Raw genomic sequence first — 15,204 nt, forward strand, 5'->3', positions numbered from 1 at the left:
AAAAAAACCCAACCCTTATTTCAAACCATAACAATATCATGACAATCATACATTAAAATACATGCTCTTTGTAAAATAATAATGAAGGAAGAGTAACATGACTTAGAAATTAAGAAAGACGAAGAGAAACCACTCTTGAAAGCTTTAATTGATTATCTTGAAGAAACCCTAGCCTTTTGTTTGAGATAGAGTTGAGAGAGATTATAAGAGTGTTTGATTGAGAATAATAGGTTAATAAAGCCCCTAAAGGTGTTTTATGTCACAGTATCAAAGGGAGTTACAAAGGAAAAATGCCTAGAATGCCCCCAACTTAAAACTGTAAAATTACAGCAGGTGGTAACAAGTCGACTCCTTGATTCATGATCACAACATACAACTCATACCATAGAGTCATCACGAAGACAGTGAGTTGGACCCCTATACACTGTCCACCATATGACTCCCTAACTCTCACTCGTGACCAGACTATGCGACTGGTATGATACAGTCCTACCCAAGGCAGAAATCAAAGGGATTGGACACTGGACAACATACGACTCGAGCTTACTACTCGTACTCTATCCTCACGGTTCTTAGTGAGCCACTCATAGTCAGATTCAAGTTAAGTCACTAAGTTACTGATTTGATTAAGGGACCGATCAAATGAACCATCACCACCCCTAAAGATCCATACCACCAAACCGTAATCACAACAGAAACCCAACCACCAATCACTGGACACCTTACGAGTTGGGCCACTTGACCCGTACCCACACCATATGACTCGTGTGGTGAGTCATTACAAGGATAGTGAGTTCAAAACTCAGGAATTTTTCAAGGACCAAAACCCAGGGTGTTTCATCATTTGAGAATTGTCTTGCAAACTCTTAAGGATCGTCAACTATTTGCCAAATTCAACAAGTATGAATTCTGGTTAAAATTGTAACATTCCTTGGTCATATTATCTCTGGTGAGGGCTTCGTGTGGTCAATGTTCAATAAAAATAGTTTTTATTTTTTGTATTATAATAAAGTTCTAAAAGTTGGTTTGAGTTATTTTGCTAGTTTTAAGAAATTGAGGGTATAAATCATATTTATAAACGGTACATCAAAAGTCTAAAGAATTTTTGAAAATACCATGACTAAACACAATTTTAGTTCTATTTGCAACTTCAAAAATACCAAATAAAGTGAATAAGTTTTAGATTTTATGGCTAAACAGGTTTGAGTTTAGTTAATGAATTTGTTTTCAAGTATTTAAAAAAAAATATTTTCCTAGATAAATTTTTTACCAAAAGTAGGAAAATTGAAAATCATTTTCCAAAAAAATATTTCCCCCCATACCAAACACATCTAAGAGGCTAATTTGGGTTCTAAAATTTATTATTGACTTTTTCAGGAAAATTACATGGGCTGATCCTAATAGTGAATAGCATAATTTTTTGTCCCCATAAGAAAAATCTTTAAAAATTAGCCTTCATTCTTTTTTATGTATATGAAAAGTATATTTTTGCCTCTCTACGCCTAAAATATTTTCAAATTTTTCATGCTCATTTGTCTCTCAACTTTTATTTTTATTTTTTAAACTTTTTTATTTTTTTCTTTGTTTTAATTCATTTGTTTTTCTTTAACTTTTTTTTTTCATTTTTTTTCCTCAAACATTATCTATTTCTTCATTTTCCTTTTTAATTCATTTGTCTCGATCTTTATTTTTTTTCTTTTTTATTTTTATCATTTCTTCTTTTTTTATTTTTCTCAAACTTTATTTTTATTTTTTCCTTCTCATATTTTTTTTTTCAATATTAATTTTTTCTTTTTTTTAAAAATATATTTTATTCTTCTCTGTTTTCTTAACCTTTATTGTTTTTCTTCTCTTTTTTGTCTTTTTTCCTCAATCTTTTTTTTTCCTCTGTTTTGTTTGTTACCTTTTTTTCTTTTTTTCTTAACTTCTATTATATTTTACTAATAAATAGAAAGTTGGATAATCTGCAAAGAGATCTTCTTTCTTTGACATTAAAGTAAATTTAAGGCTATTACTTGTTGTTTAAAAATCCTTTGAAATAAGTCTTGCCTCTAAGATAAAAAAAGTTATAGAATATCTCATAAATCAACACACAATGTGGTAGTGTCAAGCCTGGATGGCGCGGCATAACTTGTTTGAAAATCATTGAGCTAATTTTTGCCTCTAAGGTAGGAGTTATAGAACATCTTATAAATCAAGACACAATGTGGTCAGCACTTGCCCATTGGGCGCAACTTATTTTTTGGGAGACTCTTGGGCTAAGCCTTGTCTTAGAGGCAAGACTAACATAGCATCACATAAATATGTAGTAGTGTCAACTCTTGTCCATGGGCATAACTTGTGGGCTAAGTCTTGCCTCTAAGGCAAGAATTATAAAACTTATCATAAATCAATACACAATGTAGTAGTGTCAAATCTTGCCCATGGGGTGTAACTTGTTGTTTGAAATTCCTTGGACTAAGTCGTGCTTTAAGATAATAGTTATAGAACATCTCATAAATCAAGACATGGTGTGGTAGTGTCAACTCTTGCCCATAGGGCGTAAAGGTAAGTCGTGTCTCTAAGGCAAGAGTTATAGAACATCTCATAAATCAAGACATAATGTGATAGTGTAAACTCTTACCCATGAGGCAAAACTTGTTGGTTGAAAATCCATGATTTATAAAAGGTATGATACATAAACATGCCCTTTAACTTGAGCTCCAATCACATCTATGACCTTCAACTTTGGGTATGCATAAGTCGACATTTAAACTTGTATAAAATTGAACAAGTAGACATATATATCCTACGTGGCGTAATACACATAGGACGTCATATAGGCCAAGAATTGGCCACGTAAGATGCCATATAGGACATATGTGTCTATTTATTCAACTTTATACAAGTTTGTGTCTACTTGAGCATACCCAAAGTTGGAGAACATAAATGTGATCTAAGGTCAAGTTAAAGGGCCTATTTATGTATTGTGCTTCTATAAAATATCTTATAAATAAAGACACAATGTAGTAGAGTCAAATCTTGCCTATGGGACATAACTTGTTTAAAAGTCTTTGGAGAGGCAAGAGTTGTAGAGCATCTCATAAATCAAACATAATGTGGTGGTGTCAACTCTTACTCATGGGGCATAACTTGTTGTTTGAAATTCTTTGGGTTAAGTTTCGCCTATAGGGCAAGAGTTATAGAAAATATCATAAAGTAAAATAATGTGGTAGTGTCAACTCTTGTCCATGGGGCATACCTTGTTGCTTGAAATCGCTTGATCTAAGTCTTGCCTCTAAGGGAAAAGTTATATAATATTTCATAAATCAATTCACAATGTGGTAGTGCCAACTTACCCATGAGACATAACTTGTTGTTTGACGATCCTTGGACTAAGTCTTGCCTCTAAGAAAAAATTATGGTAGTGTTGACTCTTGCTCAAGTACGTAACTTGTTATTTGAAAATTCTTGGGCTAAGTCATGCGTCTAAGGCAAAAGTTGTAGAACATCTCATAAATTATGACATAACATGATAATGTCGAATCTTGCTCGTAAAGCATAACTTGTTGTTTCAAAATCCTTGAGTTATGTCTTGCCTCTAAGCTAAAGATTCATAGAACATTTCATAAATCAAAACACAATGTGATAATATTAACTCTTACTCATGGAACGTAATTTGTTCTTTGAGAGGGGAAAATAAAAAAAAAGTAAAGATTGAGAAAAATTAAAAAAAACAAAAAAGACAAAAGAGAGGAAAAGAAAAAATAAAAATCAATGTAAAATTTAAGAAAAATAGAAAAATAGAAGTTGAGAGGAGAAAAGAAAAAAAATAAGGGCTGATAAGAATTAAAAATAAAAAGAAAATAAAAAATAAAAATTAAAGTAAAATAAAAAATAAAATTGAAAGATAAATAAGTATTGAGTTGTCTAGAAAAGAAAAATAAATAAAAGTTGAAAGATAAATAAATTTGGAGTTGTTTAGAAATATTTGAAATATAAAGAAAAAATAGATAATTGTGATATATGTATAAGAAAAGGAAAATTAGTATTTTTTTAAAGTTTATCCGACTTTTTCGGGTAACGGATCCAGTGATCTATTTTTCTAGTACTTGTACTAATTGTGAGCTACATTGTTTCTTCCTCTTCACGAAAACTATAAAGCCCAATTTAATTATTTTCCTCGTTTCTCCAATTCACTTGTTTAGGGCTTTACCACTTTGATTGATTTTGCGTGATTAGCCTAATATGGAAAATACTTCAGTTGACGTTGACCAGCCCCACTCAATGGGCACCACTATTATCGGCGTTACGTACAACGGTGGCGTTGTACTCGGTGCCGATTCTCGCACCAGCACCGGTAACTGAAATATCAAAAATTCCTTTATACGTTTTGTAGGGATAATCGGTTGATTGTTTGAAGTTTTTATTAATTTTGTTTGTTAATTTGTTTTTTTCAGGAATGTATGTGGCGAATAGGGCGTCTGATAAGATTACTCAGCTGACTGATAATGTCTACGTTTGCCGCTCTGGATCAGTATGATTATGATGCTTCCTACATTCCCTTATCCATTTATATTCATCTATGTTGGAACTTAGAATGCAAGCATTTTATATTTAGAATTTCTCTAAAGAAAATTACTTGCTATGTCTATTTTTTGAAATTATCTATGCCACGTAACACGAAATTGAATTGAATGTCTATGGCTGAACTGACACTTGACGGAAAGCCAATAGCCCTGGGTCAAGCCATTTTCCTTATCATGGGTCTATTTCTTACAAAAGGCGAACATCACTCCTAACCAAGCTAGATAGTCTCCCATCACTAGGCTCATCAACCACAAGTGTAGTAAAGTCACCTCCATTCTCAATATCTATTGCAACAGAGGGAGATATCATAATAGAGTCAACATCAGGATTCGTGTACTTTCGGTATAAACACATGGCTTGACTCATATTTGTGTATAAACACCTAATATACACTATTGTACACTTTATACAAGGTTGATAATAATGATTCTTTCCCCAGGTATAATGTCATATAATATTGTATATTGTTTTACGTGACGTAAATATTTTTAAAAGATGTATATTTTTCAAAAAATTTCATTTCTCTAAAAGCAGAAACCCCACCCCTGACTGATGTGGCATTACGATTTTGGTCTCTTATTATTTGGTTTAATGATCATCATGATGAATTTATGAAGTTAAAAAAAGTTGGGTTTTGTGGTAAAGGGCTAAATTTGGCGTTAACGTGGGGGAAACCTCATTAAAGAACAGTTAGATTGCATTCTTTACCTAGTGTAGGATGATAGATGAATACTACATGGTCATATCATTTTTTTTCTTGCAATAAAATGTAAATATTAATAACAAAAAAAAATTTCGAATACACAACAATTAGCCCTTGGTTTCTAGGAAATAGTGTCTAGCTAGCCCAAACCTCCAGAGAACTACATTCAAATTTTATCAATGTAACTAACACATTCCCTAGCAGTTTTTGTCCCTCTGTACATACCAACTCTTTCTCTAACAACAACTTGTACTTGTTGAACCATGAAACCAATATTAGCATTGTGTACTCTGAAAATTTTACCATTCCTGGCTTGCCAAACTTTGTGTATTACTGCACCATAACTAGACGCTACAATTTCCTTTTTGAACCTTGTCCATTGCTTATGCTTAATTCATTTTATGGTCTGCTGCACCTCCCCGAGACTCTAAACAGTCTCTAGGCATCCTGCAATTCTTCTCCATACTACACATATGAGATCACATTGGACAAACAAGTGAGAATCATTCTCAGGTTGACCCTGCTCACACAGCACACATGTGTCATGTTCACAAGGCACACCAATCCTTTACTTCCTTTCCTTTGGAAGTAACTTCTTCTGGACAGCTACCCATGGTAAGAATCTGTGTTTAGGTAAAAGCAGTTTGCACCATATCAGTTCAGAGCCCCCCTCAACACAGGTTGCTTCTGTCAATGCAATGTAACATCTCGAGATTGAATATTTGGTTGTTGCTTTAAGAGTGTATGCTCCTTGACAATACCAGTCTTGCATGACCCATTTCATTTTGTTCAACTGTTTCCAGTACCAGCTGCAATCCTTAGGTTCCTGATATATCCATATATCCTCTCCTTCATTCATATATATACTATTTCCACTACCAGCTGCAATCCTTAGGTTCCTGATACATCCATGTATCCTCTCCTTCCGTCATACATATACTATGTACCCATTTAACCCAAAGTTGCTCCTTATCATGCTGCAACCACCATATTATTTTACCAAGAACAGCTATGTTCCATGCTTACACCTGTTCACCTTTTGTCTTAGGATGACATACTGCCTCCCATTTTACCAAGGATTTCTTCATCTTTTCTTCAGTACCTCCCCAAAGAAATTTTTGACATTCTTTCTCCACTGCCGTGATCACACTTCGAGGCAACAAGAAAACAGCTCCCAAAAAATTCTGCAGTGAAAAGATGACAGAGTTGATTACCTGTAATCAACCAGCATATGACAAGTGTCTGGTAGCTGTTGCTTTTAGCTTCACAGTAATCCTTTGACACAACTGATTGCAATCACATTTGTTCCACTTTTGGTGTGATAATGGCATGCCCAGGTACCTAATAGGTAGAGCTCAATTTCCGAATCCTGTAATGCCAAGCAATGAAGTCTTCACACTCTCAGAAACTCCAGCAACAAACATGCTGGACTTTTCCTGATTAGCAGACAGACCAGCTGTCTCAGAGAAACACCTGATGGCTTCCATGATCCTACTCACTGACTGCTCATTGTCTTTGCAAAAGATCATAAGATCATCTGCAGGTAATATGAGTTAATTTCTTCTTCTTGCACATAGGATGGTATCTGAAGTCTGGCAACTGGCTCATTCTAGTTTATATCCGTGAGAAATACTCCATAACAAGCACAAATAGCAGGAGTGAGATGGGGTTGCCTCGCCTCAAACCTCTCTTTCCTTAAAAAAAAAAAATCGCAACTTTCCCCATTTACTTTGACTGAAAAACTTGTTGTAGTTACAAACTCCAAAATAAGCTGACTAAATTTAGGGGGAAAAACATATCCCATCTACATATCCTTTGTGAATTTCCACTCAACCATGTCATAAGCCTTCCTCAAAGTCAATTTTCATCAAGCATCTTGGAGTTGTTTTCCTGTTGTAATGCCTCAATAGATCATGGCAAATCAACACATTCTGAACCAAAGATCTACCAGTAACAAATGCAGCCTGAGTAGCTTCCACTAAACTAGGTAAAACACTCTTCAACCTAGTGCATTAGATCTTTGAGATGCATTAGTAGATAGAGTTGCAAAAAGAGATTGGTCTGAATTGACTAGCATCCTCAGGATTATCAGTTTTTGGGATTAAAGAGATCAGAGTTGCATTGATCTATTTCAACAGCCTACCAGTTTGGAAGAAGTCTTGCAACGACATTACACACTTCAATCCCTACTATATCCCAAGTAGCTCTGTAAAACCCTCCACCATATCCATCAGGAGCTGGACTCAATTGATATTCATGCTCCACATAGTTTTCTTGATCTCACTGCTAGAGACTGGACTTAACAATAATGTTTGTTGAACTGCATCTAATATATATCCGTGCTCAAATATTCTCCTGCTTGCTCTCTTCCTTGTCCCAGCAGCCTCTTCTAGTAACCTTTGATAGTAATTGACAAAGATCTCAGATTTGTTTATGATCATGTTATACCTGACTCTGCTCATCCTTCAACTAAGTAACTGGCCGCATCAGGTTCTCCTCTTTAATACTGAAAGAAATATTTGTTGTCATCTCCCATCCTTATCTAGTTTGCTTTACATCTCTGCATCAACATATTTTCTGCAAGATAAGAACACCTTTGAAACTGCTGTCTCATGCCCTTCTCTGCTACCTATAAATCAAGATCCATTGATTTAGTTTGTAGCTGTGCTTGTAGAGTCTGCAGTGCATTCCTATCATCATTAGCCTGCTCGACTAAATTACGGAAATGTTGCTTGTGTAATTGCTTGAACTTAGTTTTCAGAAGTTTAAGCTTCCTCACCACCCTATACATACTATAACCATCAACAGACATATCCCACACCTCTTGTACCAAAGGTAAGAACATGACATGTGAACTCCACACATTGCAATATCTGAATGCTCTTGTATTCTTCCTTTCAGCATGGACAAGTTGAACCACTACTGGACAATGATCACTCACCCTTACTGGAAGTACATGAATCTTAATATTAGGCTACTTATTCCCAGTTTTCCCCATTTCCTCTGAGCAAATCCATTCAATACATCGAATGGTGGATAAGCTTTGCCACAACATTCCTCCAATACTTCACCTCTGAGCTAATGTCCTCTTCTTCGATTTCCACCAGAGATACCTCCGCTGCCTTGTGAGATTTGATATAATCCAGCTTAAACCTGCATTGTTAAGCTTGGAGATACCAAATTTGTCCGAAATTGATTCTCTAGGAACACTACTTCGACCAATTCCAGGACTCGTGGTTGAAGCTTCCACCCCATCAGCCCATGATTGAGGAGATGCAGTGATATCCTTCCATTCCTGAACATTTTCCTTTTCCAATTTTGCTTTCGATTTCAATTCGTCACATCTGCCTTCTACACCAACAGGAAGTTGCCCTGGGCTCACCGAATTACTCATATTCTCAGTTAATTCCACATCCCCAATTACTAAGTTCGAACTCCTCATTTCAGTTTCCACTAGACTCAGCACCTTTGTTACTGTTTCATTGCTTTTCATCACTATACTACTACCAACCGTTGTTCCTGTACAACCTCCAGACTGTGCAACCTTACCCAAAGTGATCCCCACAGATTTTGCAGGTGGAGTCGAAGCTTTGGCCCTCCTTCCCATGGTGTGCGTACATTAGTAAAGCCACTAACATGCGCCTAGAGAGAGAAAGCTTGCCATCCCCCAGATGGCTTTATCAATTTTTTTAATCATGTAATCATACTGTAATTAGAATAAGTAGGATAAAGTGGCTCCACAAAGTTATGTTTTATGCAACTGTTCATTTGAGAGATCTATGAGTTAATGTGTAATCATGCTTGGTTTGTGGCATTTTTTATTAATTCCGGTGAACAACATTTTGATATTTTCTCTTTCCATTGGAAAAGGAACTACTAACAAGGAGAAAAGATCTGAATATTGGGACAATCTACAAGGATGACTTTATGTTGCCCTCTCCCAAGTCTCATCTCTCTTGGTGGAATGAGGCATATAGATAGGTGGGGAGGCATATAAATGTGTCTTTCTAAAAAAAGTTGAATGTAACTTACATCTAAGGGAGTTTTTATGCTGATGTCTGCAATTTTTGTGTATAAGATCAAGACCGCAATTTTGATGCTGTTCTGGTTGTTGGAATTTGATCTATGAATGTGAAGCTGGTTTGATGGAAGAATCTAGAGCTCCTCTATAGACGTGAATGATGTGCTACAAGATCTTACATTGAAAAAATATTGAACTTTGAGAAGTGAGACCAAATCTTCACTAAGGCTTATACATGGCTCAAATTATTTTCATGTATATATAGTAGATGTTGAACCTCTTTTGACTTCTTTGTGTGTTTCTTTTCATATTTTCAACTTCCTTAGTAAACATCCTGGTTCCACTACTGATTAGTGACTCAACCACCATTTAACAAGTCATCCAAATACAAAGTGTGAATCCTATCTTTACACCAATAGTAAAAATAAAACAAAAAAGTATTTTAATACTTTTAACATTGTTTTTAGTATTATACAATGATCTCATGTTTCTTCAATCCAAATAAGCCAAAAGAGACACAATAATGATGTCCTCCAGCCCCAGGCTACCATCCACTCTTTTGCCCGTCTTTTCTAGTCTCCAACTTGAATTGTTGTATCCAAGTCTTAGTGAAACCCATGGCATGTTGTACATAGCGAAACCAGAGTCCATATCTGTGAGGTAAAGGTATAATACAACCTGAGGTAGTTTTGTCATCTCTATACTTCTTGCACATGCAATTCATAACAATTTTTCTTTTCCTAAGATTACCGAGAGTATTTTTGGCCTTAACCCGCTTCATATCATCTTTTCAACCCCCCACCCTCCCCTTCTTCCCCAGTTAAGTAGATTTGTAGATTTTAGGACGGCATTCCGCAACTTGTTCCATTCCCAGTCTTAAATAATCCACCATCCTATTCTCTTTATACTATCTATCATCAGTAACTAAGTCCCTATAAGCTTTGACCTGCAATTCCTGGCTGGTGCATTTACTTTATTTCCCACTTTATGCAATTTCACTGGGTATGTTGTTGTTATTAAAGCACTGAGCTATTTTATGTTTGTCCATTGTATTGTCCACAACCAGAAGTGTCGTTGATGCTCTAATTAGTACACCTCGCATCTGCATACTCTAATGAATCAAGCATAAGACTATCTGCCCACCTATAGCCGAAAATTTCTAACCTTTTGTCCATGATTACCATTTTGGTTGATATAGAACTCCATTACCAATAATGTAGCTTTACGTGCACAATTACACGTGAAATAAAACCTGTTGTGTGAACTTGATGATCTAGAGAAAAATTTGGACTGTCATAATGTACTGAGAAGTAAAAGTTCCTTGATGGTTGAAAATAAAGCCTAGAAAGTGGAGTTCTTTGTGACTTCTATACAATGCTTACTTTTGCAGGCAGCAGATTCTCAAATTGTTTCAGACTATGTTCGCTACTTCCTACACCAACACACGTAAGCTTCTTCCCTCTATTAGAATCTGTATTCCATCTTTTAATTATTCAAATGCTTCATCATTATGTTGCTTGGAATCTTCAAAAATGTCAGCGGGTGTGTGTTAGATTCTCCTAAAGTAGTGCATTTTTGGAGAATTTGAAAGGGGTGCGGCATCGAAAGTGATGAGTCCGCGCAACTTAGCTTAATCATGGATCCCACCTTTTACAACTTGCAAATCCCTCCCAAACTTCTTTCATTCTGCTTTGATCTTTTCTTTTGGCCTGGTCATAAGCTGCAATAATATCTGTTTGCTTCTTCATAGCTATCTTCTTTATTGTAAAATTGGTTCTTTTTTTTTGTGTATATTTCTTTGATGTTTGAATCGCATCCTCTATAACTAGGGCCATGAATTGGCTCTCTGGTTTGTGTATCTACTTTTGGAAGTAAATTTTTAGTGTAGCAGTATTGCTTGCCAATTTAGTTACAAATATATTTATTTTTTGGATAACCCAACTTAGTATGCCAAGTTATTTTTAGGAACTTCTAATCTTGAGACGTCTTGTGAAAGCAGGATACAGCTAGGTCAGCCAGCTACCGTCAAGGTTGCTGCGAACCTTGCAAGGTTATTATCCTACAACAACAAGGTTTGATCTGGAACAATTATACTCTTTCTTAGTTTGTCCCATTAAAATAAAGGGGAAAGAATCGAAACGACACTTCAAATTAAACTATTTCCACAAAAATGGCCATGGAATTAAAATTCTACTTTCGAGCCATTTCAGTTTGTTGGCTTGCTCTATACCGTTTCTACACACCTTCTATACAGTTTCTATACATATCTTATACATATAAATATTCTATATGAAAATTATACAGTTTCGATATACAATAGTTGTACATTTTTTTACACATTTTATACAACAATTATATAATTTTTATACACTTTCTATATATATATATATATATATATATATATATGTGTGTATATGTTATATACATATACATATTTGATAGAACTATGCAATTTCTATACATATATCTTATATAGATACATATTCTATATTACAATTATACCATTTTTATATAATTATATTTAATTATTATTTTTAAAAAATAAAAAGAAAAGCAAAATATTTTTCAGTTAAAAAATTTATAGCAAAAAAAAAAAAACTGAAATATTTTTAAAAGGGCCGAATGACCCAAGTTAAAAACTATATCAGTATTGTATATGGATTGTATCAGTGTTGTCTATGGACTGTATCTGAACTACATGGCCAAAGTGACCTAAATTAAGAAATGGCTATAAAGTGGAAATACTTTATCCGACTGGCCATTTTTTTTGGCAAAATCTCAAACTTGGGCTATTTGTTTTATAAAGTGTTATACAATGTCCTTTTCCCTAAAATAAATTGTTATTAGCTATTTGTTACTTAATATTTCCTCTTTTACTTGTAACATAAATAACTTTGCAGTATAGTTTGAAAGTTTTAATCTCTTTACTTCCTCTTTAATGCAAATAAATCAGGTTTGTGTAACACGAGTCTCGACAAATAGAGATACCTGGTAATTGTGTTCAAGTAATTTTGTGCCATATTTCATGCACGCTTTTGATGGTTCAATAGAATATGGTCTCAGGCTGTCGCCGTCTTGTAGGACATTTTTCTTTATTACCGGCAATTGCTTACCCATCTGATGGTAGTAAAAATTTTAGTGGTCTTAGCTGCACTTTTGTAAGATCAATATAACCGTGACACTTGCACTTCGTTTGGTTGGTTGTTACCCATTGTTTCATAATCTACTGTACTGTAGTGTAAATACATTGGTTGGATAGATTGTATCGTTTGTTGCTGTTTAATAACTTATTTATTGTTTGATTTAATTGTATCGTGCTGTTTAAGGAGATGGTAGGATTACTCAATATATGCGAACAAGTCAAAGCCATTCACCTCAAGTGATATAAGTGTTTCAAATAACTCTTTATGTAATTGGTCAAATGTGATGGATGACACATTAATTGGTGCATATTGTCATGCCAATGCACTTGAAAATATGGTTAGCAAAACTTTCATTATACACAAAGTGGATAACTTAGCGAGGGAGCTACAATCGGAATTTCTTGATAAAGTTATTAATAAGGAGAAAATTCAGAACTGAATGAAAATAATTAAAAGCTAATTAACCAAATACAGTGACATTTCAAATGGAGATAAATGGATTTGCATGGGATCCCATCACAAATATGTGGGATGTTGAACTTGAAGTATGAGATCAGTTAATTTCAGGTAAATTTATATTATTAGTTTTGTTCTTATTTTTATATTAGAATGTTTATCTTATTTTATTCAATGATATGCTGTAGTTTTTATATATAGGCAAGTTGAAGCTGCTGGCTTGTGGACCAAGTCAAGGAAAAAATTTTTCTTTTCTTTTCCAAAAAAAAAAAGATTAAGTCCTCAACTCAGCAGCTTCATGCTTAGCCTATATATAAAAAGTGCAACACATTATTGAAGAAAATAGGATGAATAATTATAATATAAAAACTGGAATAGAACATATAAATATAAATTTACCTGAATTAACAGATTCCCGACTTTAGATTTAACATCCCACAATTTGTGATGGGATCCCATGCAGATCTGCTCATCTCCATTTGAAATGTGTCATAGTATTTGCTAAATTGTCTTTTAATTGTTTTCATTCAGTTGTGAATTTTCTCCTTATTAATAACTTTATCAAGAAATTTTAATTGTAACTTCCTCGCGATGTTGTTATCCAATGCGTGTGTAGTGAAAGTTCCGCTAACCCTGTTTCCAAGTGCATTCTCATGACAATATGCATCAATTAACGTGTCATCTTTTAAATTTCATCAAATACATAAAGAGTTATGAAACATTTATATCACTTGAGGTGAATGCCTTTTGACTTTTTCGTGATATTACAGAATTAAGATATATATCCATAAGATTTTAAGAGAAAATATTGTCACACATAAATATTGATAAAAGTAATAATATAAAGTAAAATGCACTACACATAATGTTTATAATAAAAACAATAGCATCACAAAATTACTTTAAAATGCGACACAAAAAATCACTTGAGTTTTTATCCTAGAAAATTAATCTTGATAATTAATCCATGAAGTGTGGTCGTGGGGTATTGGTGAGCCTGCAACAATCTTTTCCTCATCGTAATCCTTGTAAGTTTTCATCTAATTCTTAAGTAAATTCCCCAATTACAGCTTGACTCGATTTTACTGGCCTAAATGCGAGTCCACGTCGCGGCAAGTGGTGGTTGTAATTCAACTCTCTTTGCTGTCGCGGCTACAGCCCGTCGCGCGTCCGAACTCCAGGACCCTTTCGCGCTTAGGCGCTCCGCTTATTGATATGCTTAAACTCAGCGTGTAATCCCGCCTGACTTGGGGTCGCGGTCGGAGCGCCTAAGCGCGAAAGAGTCCTGAAGTTCGGACGCGCGATGGGCTGTAGCCGCGACAGCAAAGAGAGTTGAATTACCACATGGCAGCTGCTATGTCATCTCAAATCAACTCTACTCTTTTGAATTTTTCATTACTCTCTAGGATTTGGTTGTTCTTTCTGCACAACATTTCATAAGCTCTGCATCAACTTGAGCGAGTAACTCACCGTTTGGATCTGCACCTCTTAAGTAGTTGTGCAAAATACAACATGCAAATATAATAAGCTTTTGGGATTCAACATTATCATTCATAAGCTCTGCATCAACTTGAGCGAGTAACTCACTGTTTGAATCTTCACCTCTTAAGTAGTTGTGCAAAATACAACATGCAAATATGATATAATATAATAAGCTTTTGGGATTCAATACCATATGACGACTCTAGTGAACTATAAACTGTAGGAGATCTCTTTTTAAGAACTCCAAATGCTCGTTCGATAGCATTACACAAAAAGTGTGTTGCAAATTAACTTATTCACGAGAATTCCGGGGTGGATTTCTTGAATACTCTCTCAAGAGATATCGCCAATGGTCAACGAACAAATATTTGACCTTTTCAAATTTTTTTGACCATCCCTTTTCAACATATCTGGTCTAGCCTCAACATGTTTTCTAGTAGCTTTATCCTTTTAATATAACATTACCAACTTACATAATTTCGAAAGGCTTATATATAAAAAGTGCAATACATTATTGTAAGATGAACTTTTATATTCCAACTTTTATCAATATTTATGTGTGACAATATTTTTCTTTTTTACAATCATATGATTTATCCCAATTTTGCAATTGTCGATATGGTCGAAAAAGTCAAAAGTCATTCATCTCAAGTAATATAAATGTTTCAAACAACTCTTTGTGTATTTGATCAAATGCAATGGATGACATATTAATTGATGCATATTGTCATGAATGCATCAACCAATTAAACTTACTTACAATACAATCTTGATATCATAATCATCAATTACTTACAATCTAATGTAAAGGGAGATGCATCAACCAATTA

General features: G+C 34.5%; 1 protein-coding gene across 1 annotated transcript in view; it reads left to right on the forward strand.

The window, feature by feature from the left end:
• The first annotated feature begins 4,010 nt into the window (after positions 1 to 4,010).
• The window catches only part of LOC107870957 (proteasome subunit beta type-6), a 19,485-nt gene continuing 8,291 nt past the window's right edge, over positions 4,011 to 15,204 (forward strand). Inside the window, exons 1-4 of the mRNA XM_016717674.2 lie at positions 4,011 to 4,339; positions 4,440 to 4,516; positions 10,684 to 10,739; positions 11,293 to 11,365. Of these exons, the coding sequence (XP_016573160.1) occupies positions 4,228 to 4,339; positions 4,440 to 4,516; positions 10,684 to 10,739; positions 11,293 to 11,365 (318 nt within the window). The 5' untranslated portion in view covers positions 4,011 to 4,227. The remainder of the gene's footprint in view (positions 4,340 to 4,439; positions 4,517 to 10,683; positions 10,740 to 11,292; positions 11,366 to 15,204) is intronic.

The sequence above is a fragment of the Capsicum annuum genome, chromosome 5, assembly GCF_002878395.1.
Source record: "Capsicum annuum cultivar UCD-10X-F1 chromosome 5, UCD10Xv1.1, whole genome shotgun sequence".
Lineage (NCBI taxonomy): Eukaryota > Viridiplantae > Streptophyta > Magnoliopsida > Solanales > Solanaceae > Capsicum > Capsicum annuum.